Source organism: Neodiprion lecontei, chromosome 6, assembly GCF_021901455.1.
Source record: "Neodiprion lecontei isolate iyNeoLeco1 chromosome 6, iyNeoLeco1.1, whole genome shotgun sequence".
Taxonomy (NCBI): Eukaryota; Metazoa; Arthropoda; class Insecta; order Hymenoptera; family Diprionidae; genus Neodiprion; species Neodiprion lecontei.
In genome coordinates, this window is record NC_060265.1 from 31,431,175 (window position 1) to 31,446,367 (window position 15,193).

The 15,193-nt window shown below is 40.7% G+C and overlaps 1 protein-coding gene across 7 annotated transcripts in view; it reads left to right on the forward strand.

Annotated features, from left to right (window-relative positions):
* Positions 1-789: 789 nt before the first annotated feature.
* Positions 790-15,193, forward strand: part of LOC107225292 (apoptosis-stimulating of p53 protein 1) — a 34,480-nt gene continuing 20,076 nt past the window's right edge. For 2 of the 7 annotated variants that reach the window (XM_046743870.1, XM_046743871.1), the window contains exons 1-3: positions 790-1,524; positions 4,843-4,898; positions 14,763-14,942. In XM_046743870.1, the coding sequence (XP_046599826.1) occupies positions 1,518-1,524; positions 4,843-4,898; positions 14,763-14,942 (243 nt within the window). In that variant the 5' untranslated portion in view covers positions 790-1,517. Of the gene's footprint in view, positions 1,671-4,842; positions 4,899-11,984; positions 12,572-14,762; positions 14,943-15,193 lie in introns of those variants that run through there. The other 5 variants (XM_046743872.1, XM_015665711.2, XM_046743873.1 and 2 more) reach the window with 5 other exon arrangements.

Sequence of the window (15,193 nt, forward strand, 5' to 3'; positions counted from 1 at the left end):
TGAACGAAATTATAAAGCGACATTAGAATACCATTTCTTGGTACTATGCATTTCATTTGTCAGATCTACAGTGTAGCGTAAATATCTGTACGCACGGCTATAATACACAGTGTGCGCGTACACTTACGGAGGTGGATTCTGACAGATTCAAGGCCACCCATGTCGTCTGCTATGCAGGTTGAACAGATGGCAGCAGACGAAATTGTGGCCTTGATTCAATCAGAACTCACCTCTGCACAGGTGTACACCAATCAAATGATTGAAAAGATTGAAACGTCTGATGACGAGCCGTTGTGCGTAACTGTTTTACGTCTCTTCATTTCGAGCTTCCTTCAAAGCTCCCCCCCGCCACTCTCCATCATCCTCCCCCTCCACACCGCATTCACGCGCTCGCACACAACACACACAAACACAGCTTACGTGGGGCTCTCCCTTTGCCCCTCTCTGCCACTTTCCTCGTCGTCGCTCCGTGCCCTTGCTCTTCCTTCCTCGTCACTTCCCTGCACCCGCACCCCCCATCAACGCCGCATACTCCTTTCGCTCCCCCCGCCACCGACTCGCTCAACGGCGACTTCCCCCTCCCCCCGACTACCTGCGCAGGTAACGTGCCAACGTCAGGGAATGGCTGCTTTACCTGTGCACCTGGCTAACCGTTCTCCAGCGGACCGAACGACCGATTGGTCAAGATTCTTTAATCTATCTACCGATTGGCTCACGGCCAGGTTCTAACAGCAGTAGGTTTTAATCTGATTTACTATAGTCCGGCGGCACTCAGTTTGTTACCTTAGCTACATAGGCAGGCAGACATTTTGTAAGCCTGTAAAGCCGAATAACGCGTTCCTGCCACATGAGCCGTAGTACTCTGTCGGAAATTGTCGAAATTGCATTTACCGAACTGCTGCTCGGCTAACGAATCGTTATGCTCGCGGTACATCGTCAAGTTTCATCTGGTTGATGATGTAGTATTGTGGAAAGGCTTCAGCGCCGTTACGCCAGCCTGTCCGTCGGTATATTACAATTCAGCCGCTGCACTCAACAGCGCAATCGTCGGTATAAGCATTTTTATTTTCCTTACGCCGGTCCTTCGTTGTTTCGGGTATTCGGTTCAACGAAAATGCTGAAAGAATTCCCAACGTGTCGAACGCGAGTGATATGTGTAACACTGTGTCCCAGTAAAATATAATTATACACTCGGACGTTTCGAGTTTCCAAATTTATACGTGCATGTGTATAGTACCGCCCTCCTGCCGCATTTCCAAACTACCTCAAAGTATTTTCCCGCCAAGAAGTCTGTTACCCGTTTAATCTATCGGAAGATTCTACCAGCTGTGAAATACAATTAACCGGTATACGTATAATCAAATATTTTTACATATCGTAAGGATGAAGTGCGGTATGTGCTGTAATATTATATAGACGTAGTTGTTGCTACTGTTATTCAAATTCAGTGAGTGGCTATAATACGAAGGCAGTACGTGCTGTCGGCCAGTCCGTGTATACATACGTAGCGTCAACATATGTACGGTGTGTATCTAATATGGTAATTACTATGAGCGTGAGATTTATCAGTAAATGAAAACTTGTGTCTCCAGCCGATTCGTGACATTACCGAAATCTGGATTACGCTGACGAATTACGAAAAGTCAAAATTATACCCGTTCGACAAAAAGGTACGTCAATGCACTTCTTAGGAGATGTTGTCAGCCTTCTTTCATTGAGCCCCGCAGGCTTTATAACGCCTGGCAATCGTTGTATCCATCTACGTACTCTGCAAGCCTTCGCGTCTGACTACACGCACTTCAGTAGTATGAAAAAAAATATATTTCAACCATCGTCGAAATATACGAAAAATGGAAGTTTTGATAATTACGGTTGAATTCAATTTTCCTAGCTGGCTAAATAAACTTTTTAATGAATTTTTTGCTTGACAATTTTTTCTAAAGCGCCCAGAAGTTGATCAAATTTTTCGATTCAATTCTACGAAGATATTCAAAAAATTATCTATCTCCCAAATATGAGGTTATAGGTATAATATACGTGAAAAGAATGGCATAATAACGTGAACTGCGCCGGGTTAAACGGTAACGGTCCACAATTATCATGTAACGTTCATTACTTACATACAAGTGTATCGAATGATAATTTATAATGTAGATACCAGATTCCCAATAAACTGATTTTCGTTGCATTAACGGGTAAAAAGCCTGCGTTACCGGGTGCGCGCACACAAGAGGCATACACATATAAATACACATGAATCTGCTTAGGCACCAACCGCACACGAACGGACGCTTATAATCTGATAGGTACCACCGTGCCGAAAGTTTCTCAAGGCTTGAATACTTTCTACTAATAGCTACAAACCGACATTGAACCGTTGCCTTACACGCCGCCATTACCAACGGCGCAAAGGTTTCCGAAATTTCACTGGTTTCGCTGACTCTGCGCTAGTTATACGTATACACCGAATAGTGTATGCAAAACCTGCAGGGTACGTACAGGGTGTCCCATAGAATGTGACATGAGAGAAATTTATGCAACTCGAACACGATTAGGATTATGAAAATTAGAATAAAATGCCGCCTAAGTGCCTGTGGCTATCAATTGTACTGCAAAGCTATGTCCTATAACGTTCAAAAATATTGTAACATAAGTGCCTTTGTGCATCATTCAAAGGACGTTCTTCATTGACTCTTTTTATACATAACACTATTAAAGATAAATTATGCCGAGTATAATAAGGCCTTCGAGGAGTTAAAAGACGTACGTATAGTTAGGGACGTCGTTCGAAGTACATATAATATTGTTGGAGTTTCCTTGTTGCATGGAAATTGAAAGAAAAGGCGGCTTGGCCAAAAAGCTTCGTTCCTTTGCGCCACGTATCACTGTGCACACCACCTGCATGTCAGATACTAGTTTTAAGAAAATCGATTCAGCACTTCGTTTAGATTCCTGTACCTACGGAAACAAACTCGCACACCGAACCATGTGATCGAAAATTGTGGAAAAATTCCTTAAAACGTGTTTTCATAACTTAAAGCCCTGTTCTAATTCTCAATGAATTATCTTGTGGCGAATATAGAAGATACGAATTTAAAAAAATCTTTTATCGTTGGCTATTTTGAAACCGGATGTGAAAAACGTCTGACAAAGATATTGGAACATCGTCTGCGTAGATGTAGACGATTTTCTGTTCAAATTTCAACCAAATCGCCCAAGTGGTTTGTTTGCTACCGCGTTTACAAAAATCCGTCGCGTAAGCAGGCACATGCACCTGTTCTTGGAAATATTGGTAAGCGATTTTTCAGATAATAAAAAACGTTTCCCGCGTCGTTTCGGAATCTTTTCGCAATTCGACGCTCCTTGCGAAGGCAAATACGTGTCAATCACTCCGCTTACGAACGATATTGCCTAAGAACAAATCTTTACCTCTGAATGTTATGCAGTGTTAACGCTTAGTTATTTAAATTTTACTTTTGTTTTATCCGATGGGGCGCCCCGTACAAAGCAACCTTATTATACATATACTTGAATTATACGCGCATCGCCTTCGCGTAATTTGGATGTAACCGTTAGGCAAAACTCCGGTGGCAATTTCACTTATAATGTGTATGTTATCTACCACAGTATACGCGACGCAAGCTCATCGTCACCTTGTTGTGACTGACTTCTACGCGCAATCAGCGTGTAGTAATTGGCCCACGTTGAACAGGGAAATTCCAACCATGGTTGGCATGAAATAAAAAAAAATATTTAAAAAAAATTAACATCCCACCGACATACTTATCTTGCGTTAATAGGTAGTACGGGTGTGTACAGAGTCCTAGGGTATGAAAACACTTATAGGCCGCTGTGTTACACACTACGTGTAAATCATTAACATCATTCATTTTAACCGTATACCTATGTATACAGCAACTAGAATAGCAAATATTAGTTTTGAACGGGCGCAGATATCGAAATGAAATTTGGAGGGACTGCATGAGACCAAAAAGTTTGCGCTTGTGAACTTGTGACGCAACTTACGATTAGCGTTTTACGTATCCAATGTCTTCGGTGAATTCGGCTGCTTCGCACCATGGCAAACTCCGCGCAGGCGGCATACCTACACCACGTGCGTGAGACTCGTTCCGGCAGCTCACAATGCCGAGCCTCAAGCACGTGGTTTACGCTTGTGTGGGGTCTGCACCAGTCGCGGCTGGATTCACAGGAAACTGTCGGTAAACAATAGAATCTCGATTATCCGAACCGGCGTCATCCGAATCCTGTTACCCGAACCACGGTTCACTTTGTCCGAGCGAAAGCCTGATATTTTAGAATGTTATAGGTATATAGGTATAATTTGTTTGGATGAAAATTATCGGAAAAGGTCCGCTTACAATCTTATATCGTAAAATTAACGTTCTTTCAACTAACTTCACGTACGAACAGAGCTTGTCCGAACTTTTGCTAATCCGAACTAGACCCGGTCCCAGTTAATTCTGCAGATTAATCATATTTTACGGTATATAATATAATATTTACAATAGCTTGACGCAATCGTAAATGCATGCAGGTATGCAACGAGGATGAAGTTAGTAACGTTACTGTAACGATTGCTGCATGTTTAGGTAAAACCGTTACTTCGCACCTTTAGGAATGTCGGAAATTTAGTAAACCATGATAAATCAATGTATACTCATATTTTGCGAAGCCAACTTTTCCTTGAAAATAATTCTAAAATTGCGCAACATTGATTTTTTCCCTGGTGCTTCGTTACGTCAAAGTTGCTAACTTCAGCCTCATTATATGTACCAACACGGTATATTATACAGATATACCTAAAGTCATATCTGATTACAGGTGGCCGGATAGACAGAGATGGCATGAAGGAGGGTTCTGGCAACGTAACCGAGGTGGTGAGTTTGAATTGCTCAATTCCAGTTCATCTTCAAATCTTTATAAAACCGTTTCGAACTGCACGAGGGGTGTTCTCCTGCCTGCCTCTCTCCCAACATTGTGCACGTTTTGACTTGGCCAAGGGATTGTTATTTCTGAAGTATTTATACGTGCGATGCCTGCATACGTTACAATTACGACACGTAACTTATGTCACCCGGAGGATCATAGGAAAATATTAGCGAAAATACAATCGAAATAGGTGGAGTAGTTTTTCGTGTTTATCCTGTATGCGTGTGAACAGCTTACAATTAGCCCCTTTATTATGTAATCACAAGCAGAGCCCCGGAGCATCCATTGGCCGGCTCTATTCGAGTTCATCTCGGTCTTATGTAGGTCCGTGTTATCTAAGCCATGGCGGTTTCTAATTACAGGGGGAGGCCCCTAATCTTTCCATCCTGAATTTGGTTAGAATATTTTCGTGTATTAAAAATTAATACATAGACGAAATTGAAACGTACTTTTTTTTTTAATTTTCGCACACAATTTTTATTTTTGCCCGTTTGGCAATCCTTCAAGGCTATCGGTAATCGTTAGTTACAGCATGATTTGATACCAGTAGAGTCGATTCAATGCAAAACGCAGTTTTAGTAGCGTGAATGTAGTTTATTTTCGGCAAATGAAATTCATATCCAACGATAATGCAAGCTATTAGTTTTAAATTCCTACCTAATCCCAAAAGTGATGAAAAGCCTCCAACTGTTGACAAATTTACCAAATTCTTACAACGAATGAATTGTATAATTTTTTACAATAAAGTAAAATTGATTGTTGTCACCATGCTGACTTGAAAGATCGTTTTAATGTGAGTTTTTTTGCTTTGAATCACTTTGATCGGTGTAGTCGTTTCAGAAATATGTATATCGGGTAAAAGATATGAAATTTCCGACTTCAAAATCCTGTAACTTTTGACAATCTCAGATTGCAGGCAAACGGCTTGGGGAATCGTCTGATCCAAACTTAATATACGTATACTTCACCCAAATCTATGTTGAAAAGGTGAGAAAGCCTTCCCTTGCTAGTCCGAATCGTCTGATCTTTCCACGTGAAAATATAATTAATACTCGTATTACTGAAAAACGTGCGTTCATTTCCGCAGTAACTTAACTTAAGACTTTCCTCGAATCCCTGGGAAAAACTTCAGCGAGTGAAGAGGCCCTTCAAGAAAGCGGGCGGGCAAAGGGAATTCGTGGAGAGTCTTAGGGAGGCCTAGAAACTCACCGTCAGAGATATTTCCAGCGCCCAGCGCTGAGACACTGCACCGCTCGAGACGCAAGCTTACGCTCATTGTAGAAATTCAGACGACCTGTTTTCTATCGCCACGCCGTGCACCTTATTTCCGTAGCAACACACATGCATACCCAAATTATATACCTATCCATACCCACTCTTTTATTGATCCACCTTCAGAATACAGCCTAACTTCTCAATCACTGTGGGTTGCACAGTTGTCTTGGTGTGTCTACCTTGCGAACTTGTCTCACAAGTTGACACATTTACACAAGGAGATTGCAAAATTTTAGAGAGATCAAGATCGCAGTTAGCGTCAACAGGTTGATTGACTTTCCTACTGATTTCCACAATAATGGATATTCTACAAGCATGTGTGTTAAATAATTGATCTTTATCAACCAGACATTGCCATTGTAGTGAAATAAATGCAGAGGGGAAATAACAAAGAAACGACACGAACACCGACAAAGTATGGGCTAACAAATTTATCTCTCCCGAATTCGGGGATTGGGAGAAAATAAGTCCTAGGCCTCTTCGTATGAACGCCAGAAACGCTGTTACTAACAAGTCACGTAGCAGTCCTACCCTTACCGAACGGGCAAACTCACTCTTTTCCTTCCTATATTAAACAGACAAATGAACGTTTTGTTCAACAATTTTTCTTGGCTGGTTCATCGATAGCAACGTTAACGAATCATTTAAACTACAGGCATTGTCGATGAATGCCCGCGGTCGATTCGACCGGGGCTTGGATGGGCACTGACGAAAGAGCCAGCCAGCCAGTTCCATGCAAGATATTATATTATGTGTAACGTGAAACGCTACTCCATTCGAATACTAGGTATACCTATATCTATGGATCTTTTGTGAAACAGGTCAGGATAAGAACAGCCCACCAGCACCAGTTTGGAGCACCTATTCTTCTTACCCCGTGGCCGTATACGAAATCCCTCCGGTGCACCCTCCGGCCACGGAGATCTTTCTTCGTCAGAGCGCCGCGTCGCCGCGCGGGTATTAAGGTGGTGGCACCCCGTTCAGCTTATCTTGGATGATAAGAAATTTCTTGACATTAATAGTAACCTCTAGTCGCTAATATAAACCCTTGATCAAATCTCCGCTCGGCGATTGTTACAGAAGCTTTTGTGCCTTGCCGATCTATTGTTCCCTTAATAAGTATACAATATACGTATACGTGAATACCTCTTTTATTTCACTCTTTTTTCACCGATAACGGTTTTTTCAATTACGATACTCAATATTTTTACGATACCGGATCGCAGTTGTATGTATATTTCCGTAGGTTGTCTCTCTATATATTGTAAAGTCGTTTTCAATTCTAACAATATAATCTAAACATAAATCGAACATTTTCATCCATCAATCTAACGATCTAAAATCCAACAGTAGTGAAATGCGAAATTATCTCTCTTTGTATTATAAAATAGTTTTCAAGTTTCATCTCAGAAAACACAAGAAATCTTCTGCGCGAAGTTGCTGTTCAGGTGACAGGTAAATGGGACGAGGTATATGAGAGTATAATAATCTGATTGCTACACTGATTTCTCGACGAGCCGGATACATTATTATAAGCTTGACGATCCGCGCAATCTTCGGCCGAAACGAGACGAGTCCCCGAAGTATTAGTGGATAAGTAATATATCCTGGTTCAAAATTCGCGTTGGGATTTATTCCGCGTGAATCGCACTTTTCGAAAACAGTTAATAATAATCTCACAATACAAACTAAGATCGTCATTTTAGGTAAATTCACTACATTTTTATTTATCCTATAAGATAATACGAGTCAAGTTCGTCGTTTTCCTTCATCTGGCATGTAAATCTACTTCCCAGCTTCTCCTTTTTCAAGGTGTGTTGTAAAGAAAAAATAAAGTTCCTACTGAAACATATAGGCGACACCATTCGGAGTCAAGACTCTTATGTAACTTTGCGAAAATAAATAATTCAATGAAAATACATCTCTGAAAGGAACTTTGCAATCTACCATGCTCAAAAAAAGGATTGTGTGTTACAAACGCATATATTCTAGTACCCAGATATCGAAGCGTGTCGGTGCAAACAGTCTGCTTCGGTTGCTGCGATTATTGTTGCATTTTTACCGAAAATTTTCGTGAAATAGTTTTTGTGCAGCAAATGTACAGCAATAATTGTTTGCTATTTTGGTGTACAGCAAGCATCGCTTACATTTAACAGATATTTTGCTGAAAGCGTTTGCTTAGAATGATTTGCTAGAGTTTTGACAGTAATAATTCAGACCACACCTTGTTCTAATATTGCTCGCAACGCTTTGCAACCATTGCCGTCCTTTTGCTGCAAAATTTATACGCATGTGTCACAGAAGGCGATTACGAGTGCTATCTTACGAGCGAAATTGCCTTCCGTCCGTTATGCAAACGTTTTATTTAACTTCCCGTTTCTTTGTTATCAGAGAAAAAAAGGAAGCTATTGTAATAGCCCCGAAAATGAAAATTTTAACCTCCACCAGATCTCCACGTTTTCAAGTTTAGAAAATTACCTCCATTCATTTTCAAATGGACATCTGTATGTGTGTGTGTGTATGCATGTGATTAATTTTTTGCACGACGATATCTCGAGATCAGGTTACCAGATTTCCATTGAATTTTTTTGGTCTCAATCGACGCGGTTTTTCCAGAATTATAACTAATTAGATTTTGGCTCTGACAGGTTCGATACCTTTTGAATTATTTAAATGACTAAATTCCAAAAAATCAGATAAGAATGATGCTATCTTGAGAATGAACGAACGGATTTGAATGAAAATTGGTACCGTTAGGTTTTTTGGGTGGCTGATCACGAATCCAAGGTCAGGCTTCCGAAATTTGCTATGGTGGATCCATTATAGTGGTTATAAATATAAAAAATCGTCATATTACCATATAATATGGTATCCGAGGGCTTTAAAATCGTTTATCACGAATCTGAATTTGTAGTTCGAAATTCGAATTGGATGTTATTCCTTTTTTATCTCCATGAACTTGGAACTTGCAGTGTGAGAACGGAAAGTTCGAGGGCTGGCTCATAACCAGTCTAAGGCCGATTGTTTTTGTCCTAGTTCTTTTGAGAATCTGCCTTTCGCACGGTATGAAACGGGTGCGTGAAACGGCACACTCTCCGCCCGTTTCTATTACGCGGAAAACCGAGTTGTCAAGAAGACTCGGGCAAAAAAAAATTTATTGTTTGAGCTAAATTTTACTTATAGATCTCACCAAATTGTTCGCTGATAAAAAAAAAATAAATAAATAAAATTACTCACAGCAAGAACATATTTTTCTCGCCGCCCGCAATGGAATATTTTGTCGAATCAACGATTCTACTTCCTCAGTGTACAAAGAAGAATATGTTACCGCGGGACGATCGCGCCGACCAATAGAATTCAATTATCTTGCGCATGCGAAGTCGTCGGTTCGGCCTGCTAACTTTCACCATTTCCTATCGGTATACTTAACTATGTGGTGTAGATTGGTCCATTAGTGTCCTTTTGCGGCCCCGAAGCCGCATGCACGGGGCATCGGAATTTAGGCATGTGACCAGTGTAATTCTGACGCGGCGCAGCAGGCATACCTAGCAGCACATGGCCCTCTCAAACGTGGTGCGCGTATGCAGGGCATATACGAATACCCACACTGCAGTGGTAACTGTATATTTGTAAAATGGCTATAGCCACTTTTCTAGATAAGAAGTAAACTTGAATCATCACGCTGATAAATTCCTGCACGTATAAATACATACTTCCGCCTCCTCGGATTTTCACACGTTTGGAAATTAATGCCGAGCCAGGCTTGATTCACGTTCAGTCCCGAGACGCAAACTTCTGCGATACATTCTCCTTCGCTTAAAGTCTTTCAATTGTTGCTGGTACTAGAAATCTATTCAGATATTGATCTCATCGGAAGAATATCTTCTGCAATAAATATCAGTCCAGCGTTTTTACTACTCGATTGTTTGAAAATCAAATTTTACAGCGGTCAAAGCCGACCAAAAACTTTTGTGCCATTTGTTGCCAAACATTTTTTTTTTTCCCCCGAGGAATGGATATGACCAATGTAACGATTATACTTAGGTATGTGTGAACTACTATCTGCATTATATTTATTACACACATACTTACGTAGCCTTATATACACTGACAGGGGATGTGCGCTACTGTTATCCAATATTGTAGGTTATCAAATAATCTTATTAATTGAGTGCAAGATTTGTTTTTAATGTCAGATATTGGGTTAGATGAAAAAAAGTACAGTGACATCCCATCAAGTCTCGCTCGAAGTCGATAGAGGTAACTTGTATGACATATTTTCGATCCTTAGTCAAAAAAATTGCGTATAACTTTCGAAAAGCGTAAAATTATTTGAATAATCGTATTGGCGCAACCAGTTAATGGTCAAGTGACACATTACTTATTTTCGAAAGAAACTGAAACTCTGTTGATTCAAACAATTCAATTCAAATAAGCTGACGTTTGAGCCAAAATGAACCATTATTTTAATTGAAGTGAGGCACAACTCTGGTAGATTGTAAACCAAGTGCACGGGGCTTATAGTATTACATAATATAAACCGTATTCTTTCAACTATGCAGATTATTTTTTTCCAGTCTACATACGCTTTATGCGTATATTGTTGGATCGGTTGTTAAATCCTTATCGCCACTGCGAATGATATACGGGGGCGTAGCATAAAATGTCTACTAATCTTCGTCGACTTAATACAATTTTACTCGATTCAATGCGATTAACAATAAGACATCACATTAGAGTGTTTCAAAAAAATCGACTATTGTTTTTTTTTTTTCGAAGAACATTGAAAAATCTTCCGAGTGTCCCTCAAAAATGACCTCGGTGAAATATGAGCTCTTAATATTGATATTTAGAGGTGGCGATTCTCAATTTATCTCTTTCCCATTTAAATAACATGGGAAAAAATTTTTTAAAAATTTAGAAATTTATTGCTCGAAAACGAATCACTGTGAAGATATGAACTTTGAGATTTGAAATAATAATGATGAAAAAACTTGAGAATGCAGATGCATGAACGGAGCGAAAGAAATTTTTTATAATCTGTAAATTATGTTGTTCTTAGTCCAGTAAGTCGAAAGTTTTAAATTTTCTCCTCGCTCCGGCCTATAAATTCTACGGTAGCCGGTTGACACTGCAAATTTCACACGCGTGCGTTAGGGAATACAGTACTGTGCATGTCAGGTGAAAATAATATAACGGCGCGTATACCGTGGTTAAACGTAGAAATAGACCAGCTTAGCTCCAAGCGTAGGCAACCGTAGTGACGATTTGCCATCTCAGGCACAAAATTGTCACTCCGGCTCCGCATCTTCTTGGCGCCGCGCTGGTTCATTTCCACGTTTGAGCCCGGTATATGTAACACCCGATACTCACAATTACAGTACCATGTACTTGCGAATGCGTCGTATATCTTACAAGAGTACGTAGAGCCGAATCGTCGTTGGTTGAATGGAGACTGTAATAGGCAGACACGAGCTGAAAGTTAAATTTCAATTCGAGTCCGTACATAGACGGATAGATAGATCCATACGCATATAGTATGTGAGCATGCATGCTTAGGTGCATCGGTTACACGCGTATATAGATAGATATCGCGATTCGCGATTGCTCAGCGATAAACCCCCGGCACTCGGTGATGTCCGGAGCTGTCCGGGTACCTCCGTTCGTTCCCGATGTTTCGGGGTAGTATATGGTTTTATCCCCACGCTCGAGGAGCCTCGGCGCTAGGCCTTCGAGAAATAGTTAAAAGCGTCGAGTCGAACGACCGACGACGATGCTCTCCAAGCCTAACGCGTACCGCCACGTCGCGCCAGCTGCCGCGTAACTTCTGACGTTCTCGATCACCACGTGTCTCGTTACACAGATCGTATACCTACGCACCCAGTACTTATATGACAAACGATACCTACCTTGATTAATATCCATGGCGTTTTCTGCCTTAAACAACGGTTATACCGGCAACCGCGCAGTTCGGAAAACGGATGTTGTATCGCTGAAATGACAATCATGTACAATGATGTTGTAACATGGAAGGCATACCGGCTAAAATTCGTGCCACAGACATTATTATCTTTATAATACACGAGGACTGGTATAGATGTTGAAACAATTCACTGGCATTACCCTTGATAGTTACCCGTGTATCGGTCGCCTCTTCGAAATCCATAAAACAAATTACGCCGATCGGTGAAGATAATTTCTGATCGCTAACTTATACGTACCGTGAGATTCTTCAGTTAATAATGATAATCTGGAATTTTTCGAGTTTTTCTTCCACTTGTTGAACAATCCCTTGTCTGCGCATTACCGTAAAAATGGAACTGGTCACGATCGGATGAGGAAAAACGCAAGTATATTCCGTCTATGATCCGGAGTGCTGATATTAATATAATACGCGTGCACGTGAGATATTATAATAAGCAAATTATACTCGTATATCGTGTATAACGCAATGCTATACATCGAACGCGAACGTTCTATGTGAATAAAATTTGTGAACTAGGCTCGCATTTACTTATGCCTGCAGGTCTGATAGTACCGGTTCTGTGTCTGTGATAATCGGTATTGTACAAAAGTCACGAACAATGCTCGACCAATTGGAATAGCTAGTTTAACGAACAGAATCGACGGTCTTAGGCATGAAACCAAAAGCACAAGAGTCCAAATGCATTTTTATTCCTCGTCATTCGCAGAAAATAATATTTACGAATAATTTAATTTACAGTTTTATAATAAGGAAGCAATACTCACGTCTACCATGACAAATGAACTAGTGTGCTTTCTTTACATTGAATTATCATGATAGGCGGATCTCAGATTATCGTAAATTTTAACAGTAGACCCAAAATGTTGTTAACGCACGGGTATGGAAAGAAAATCTTTCGTGTGAAGACTGATATAGTATAGCTGTAGAAACAATTTCTTTTACGATTTCGAAAGGTAAGGTTACAGCGCTCACGCTAGGTCGATTGATAGAAAAAAAGTCTCAAATACGACTAAAATACGAAAATGTGTTCGTTATATTATCGATAAATTATTTAATTATCGATAAGACTTTATTCTATGGTGAAGATGTTGCGGGAATTTCGTACAGTGCTGACAAAGTGAACAAATCATAGTTTGCACTTTTTCCCGCCAGAATAACAAAATCGCTTCAACCTTTAGGAAATGATAATATTTACATTTGTATTTGTGATGTAATTGAAGAAAGTTCAGAAAATTGATAAAAACACTGAATATACAGTAACTAACTTACAATAGATCCTCAGTTAGGTATCTGGAAGTTACGCTACGCTGTACTGATATCTGATTGTGAATACCATGTTCTCCGTAATTTTGCATCAATTTTCTAAATCTGTATCCATTAGTCTGCAAGCAGAATAGCAAACACGATCATTCCCCAACGTTTGAAACGTTTTCGTTACTCTGAAAAGAAATTGAATTGGAGCATCAGCGAATATGTATGTCAGCGCGAGTGACGGCACGTGATATTACCTGAAATCCCTAATTGAAGCGACTCTCTCTCTCATTGCCATACAACAACAAGTAAACACATAATATATCTCGCTTACTCTGACTTTTTACCAAGATATAGCGATTAGCCACACATCTGGGCTTCAGGTAATATCAAATGTCGTTACTTCTATTGATGGATCTCTACGAGTGTTAACTCATGATTTACCCTGCGGTGTAAGGTATACGGGAAATGCTTCTCGAAACGGGCTAGCCCATGTGGAGTTTGCCAATACCTGCAATACGGCCTCTTCTTGATCCAACTTTGGCGATTGGGAGTTGGTCGCACCAACGGTTCAGCGGTATCAACTAGTGCTGAGTAAATAGTCGATTGTCGTTTCCCCGGATCTTGTATTAACCCTCGACTTGCCATTGGAGCCAAGGCTGAGACGACGTGAATCCCAAAGTCAGTCTACACGTGGTTTTAAACTTTTTTTCTCTCATGTCAAACGGTGCTTGGTGGATACTCAGACTGTCATTTTCCAGGACCTGATATTGAGTCTTTGAGTAAACACCGAACTTGAGACCGGTCCGTCGGGATTCCTAACATCCGTCTAAATGTTGCTCTGAACGTCGATTTACTAACGCCAACCTGCGCTGCAGGGCTGATACATCTTGTAACGTAGTCCTATACCTTTACTACGCACACTTCGGCGCTATCCTCTAGTCTCTACTCACAGAGAGAGAGAGAGAGAGAGAGAGAGAGAGAGAGAGAAAGAGAGAGAGAGAGAGAGAGAGAGGGAGAGAGAGAGTCCACCCTACAGCGGTTAGTGAAGCTCACAGAGCCACCTCGGCTGCCTCGAGTGGCCCGCTTCGTATATGGAATACACTAACAATGAGCATAATGTTATAACATCTACATGCGTTGTATGCATACTCATTGTCAATCGTTTTATGTAAAATATGTATATCCCGGTGCGTCCGACTGATCATACGACTATGTTCTCCACGACGATAGAGTGCAATCGCGAACGATAAATATAGTATAAGAGTCAGAAATTTGATGTTGAAATTTCGTTTTTCAGTTACCAGTGGGAGGTAGCGGGGCTGTGCTGGTGCTTAGCGAACTGGAGAATATGGCGGCCAGGCAACAGAGGGAGATCGCCCAGCAGAAGCGACTCTTGGAGCAGAGGGAAACTCGCCTAGCCGTGCTCCGGGGCGCACAGGTTACAACCACGTCCTTCAATATTATGCACAGAATTGGGGTGAATCAGGACTTGGTGATAGATCATTGCTACAAAATTACTAACTCTCATTGCTTACAGAAATCTTTATATTATATTATACAGAAAAGAGGCGGCTAGAATGGGCCCCCTGTATAATCAAATGGAGTTTAAAAAAAAATGTCGCTCACGCTTGAAATGTTTTATTGTGCCAAAACCAAAAAAATTGCGTGGTCGAAATTGGTCTAACGTTGTTCCTCCCTTAAGAGACCCATTTCGGGATAATTAGTGCA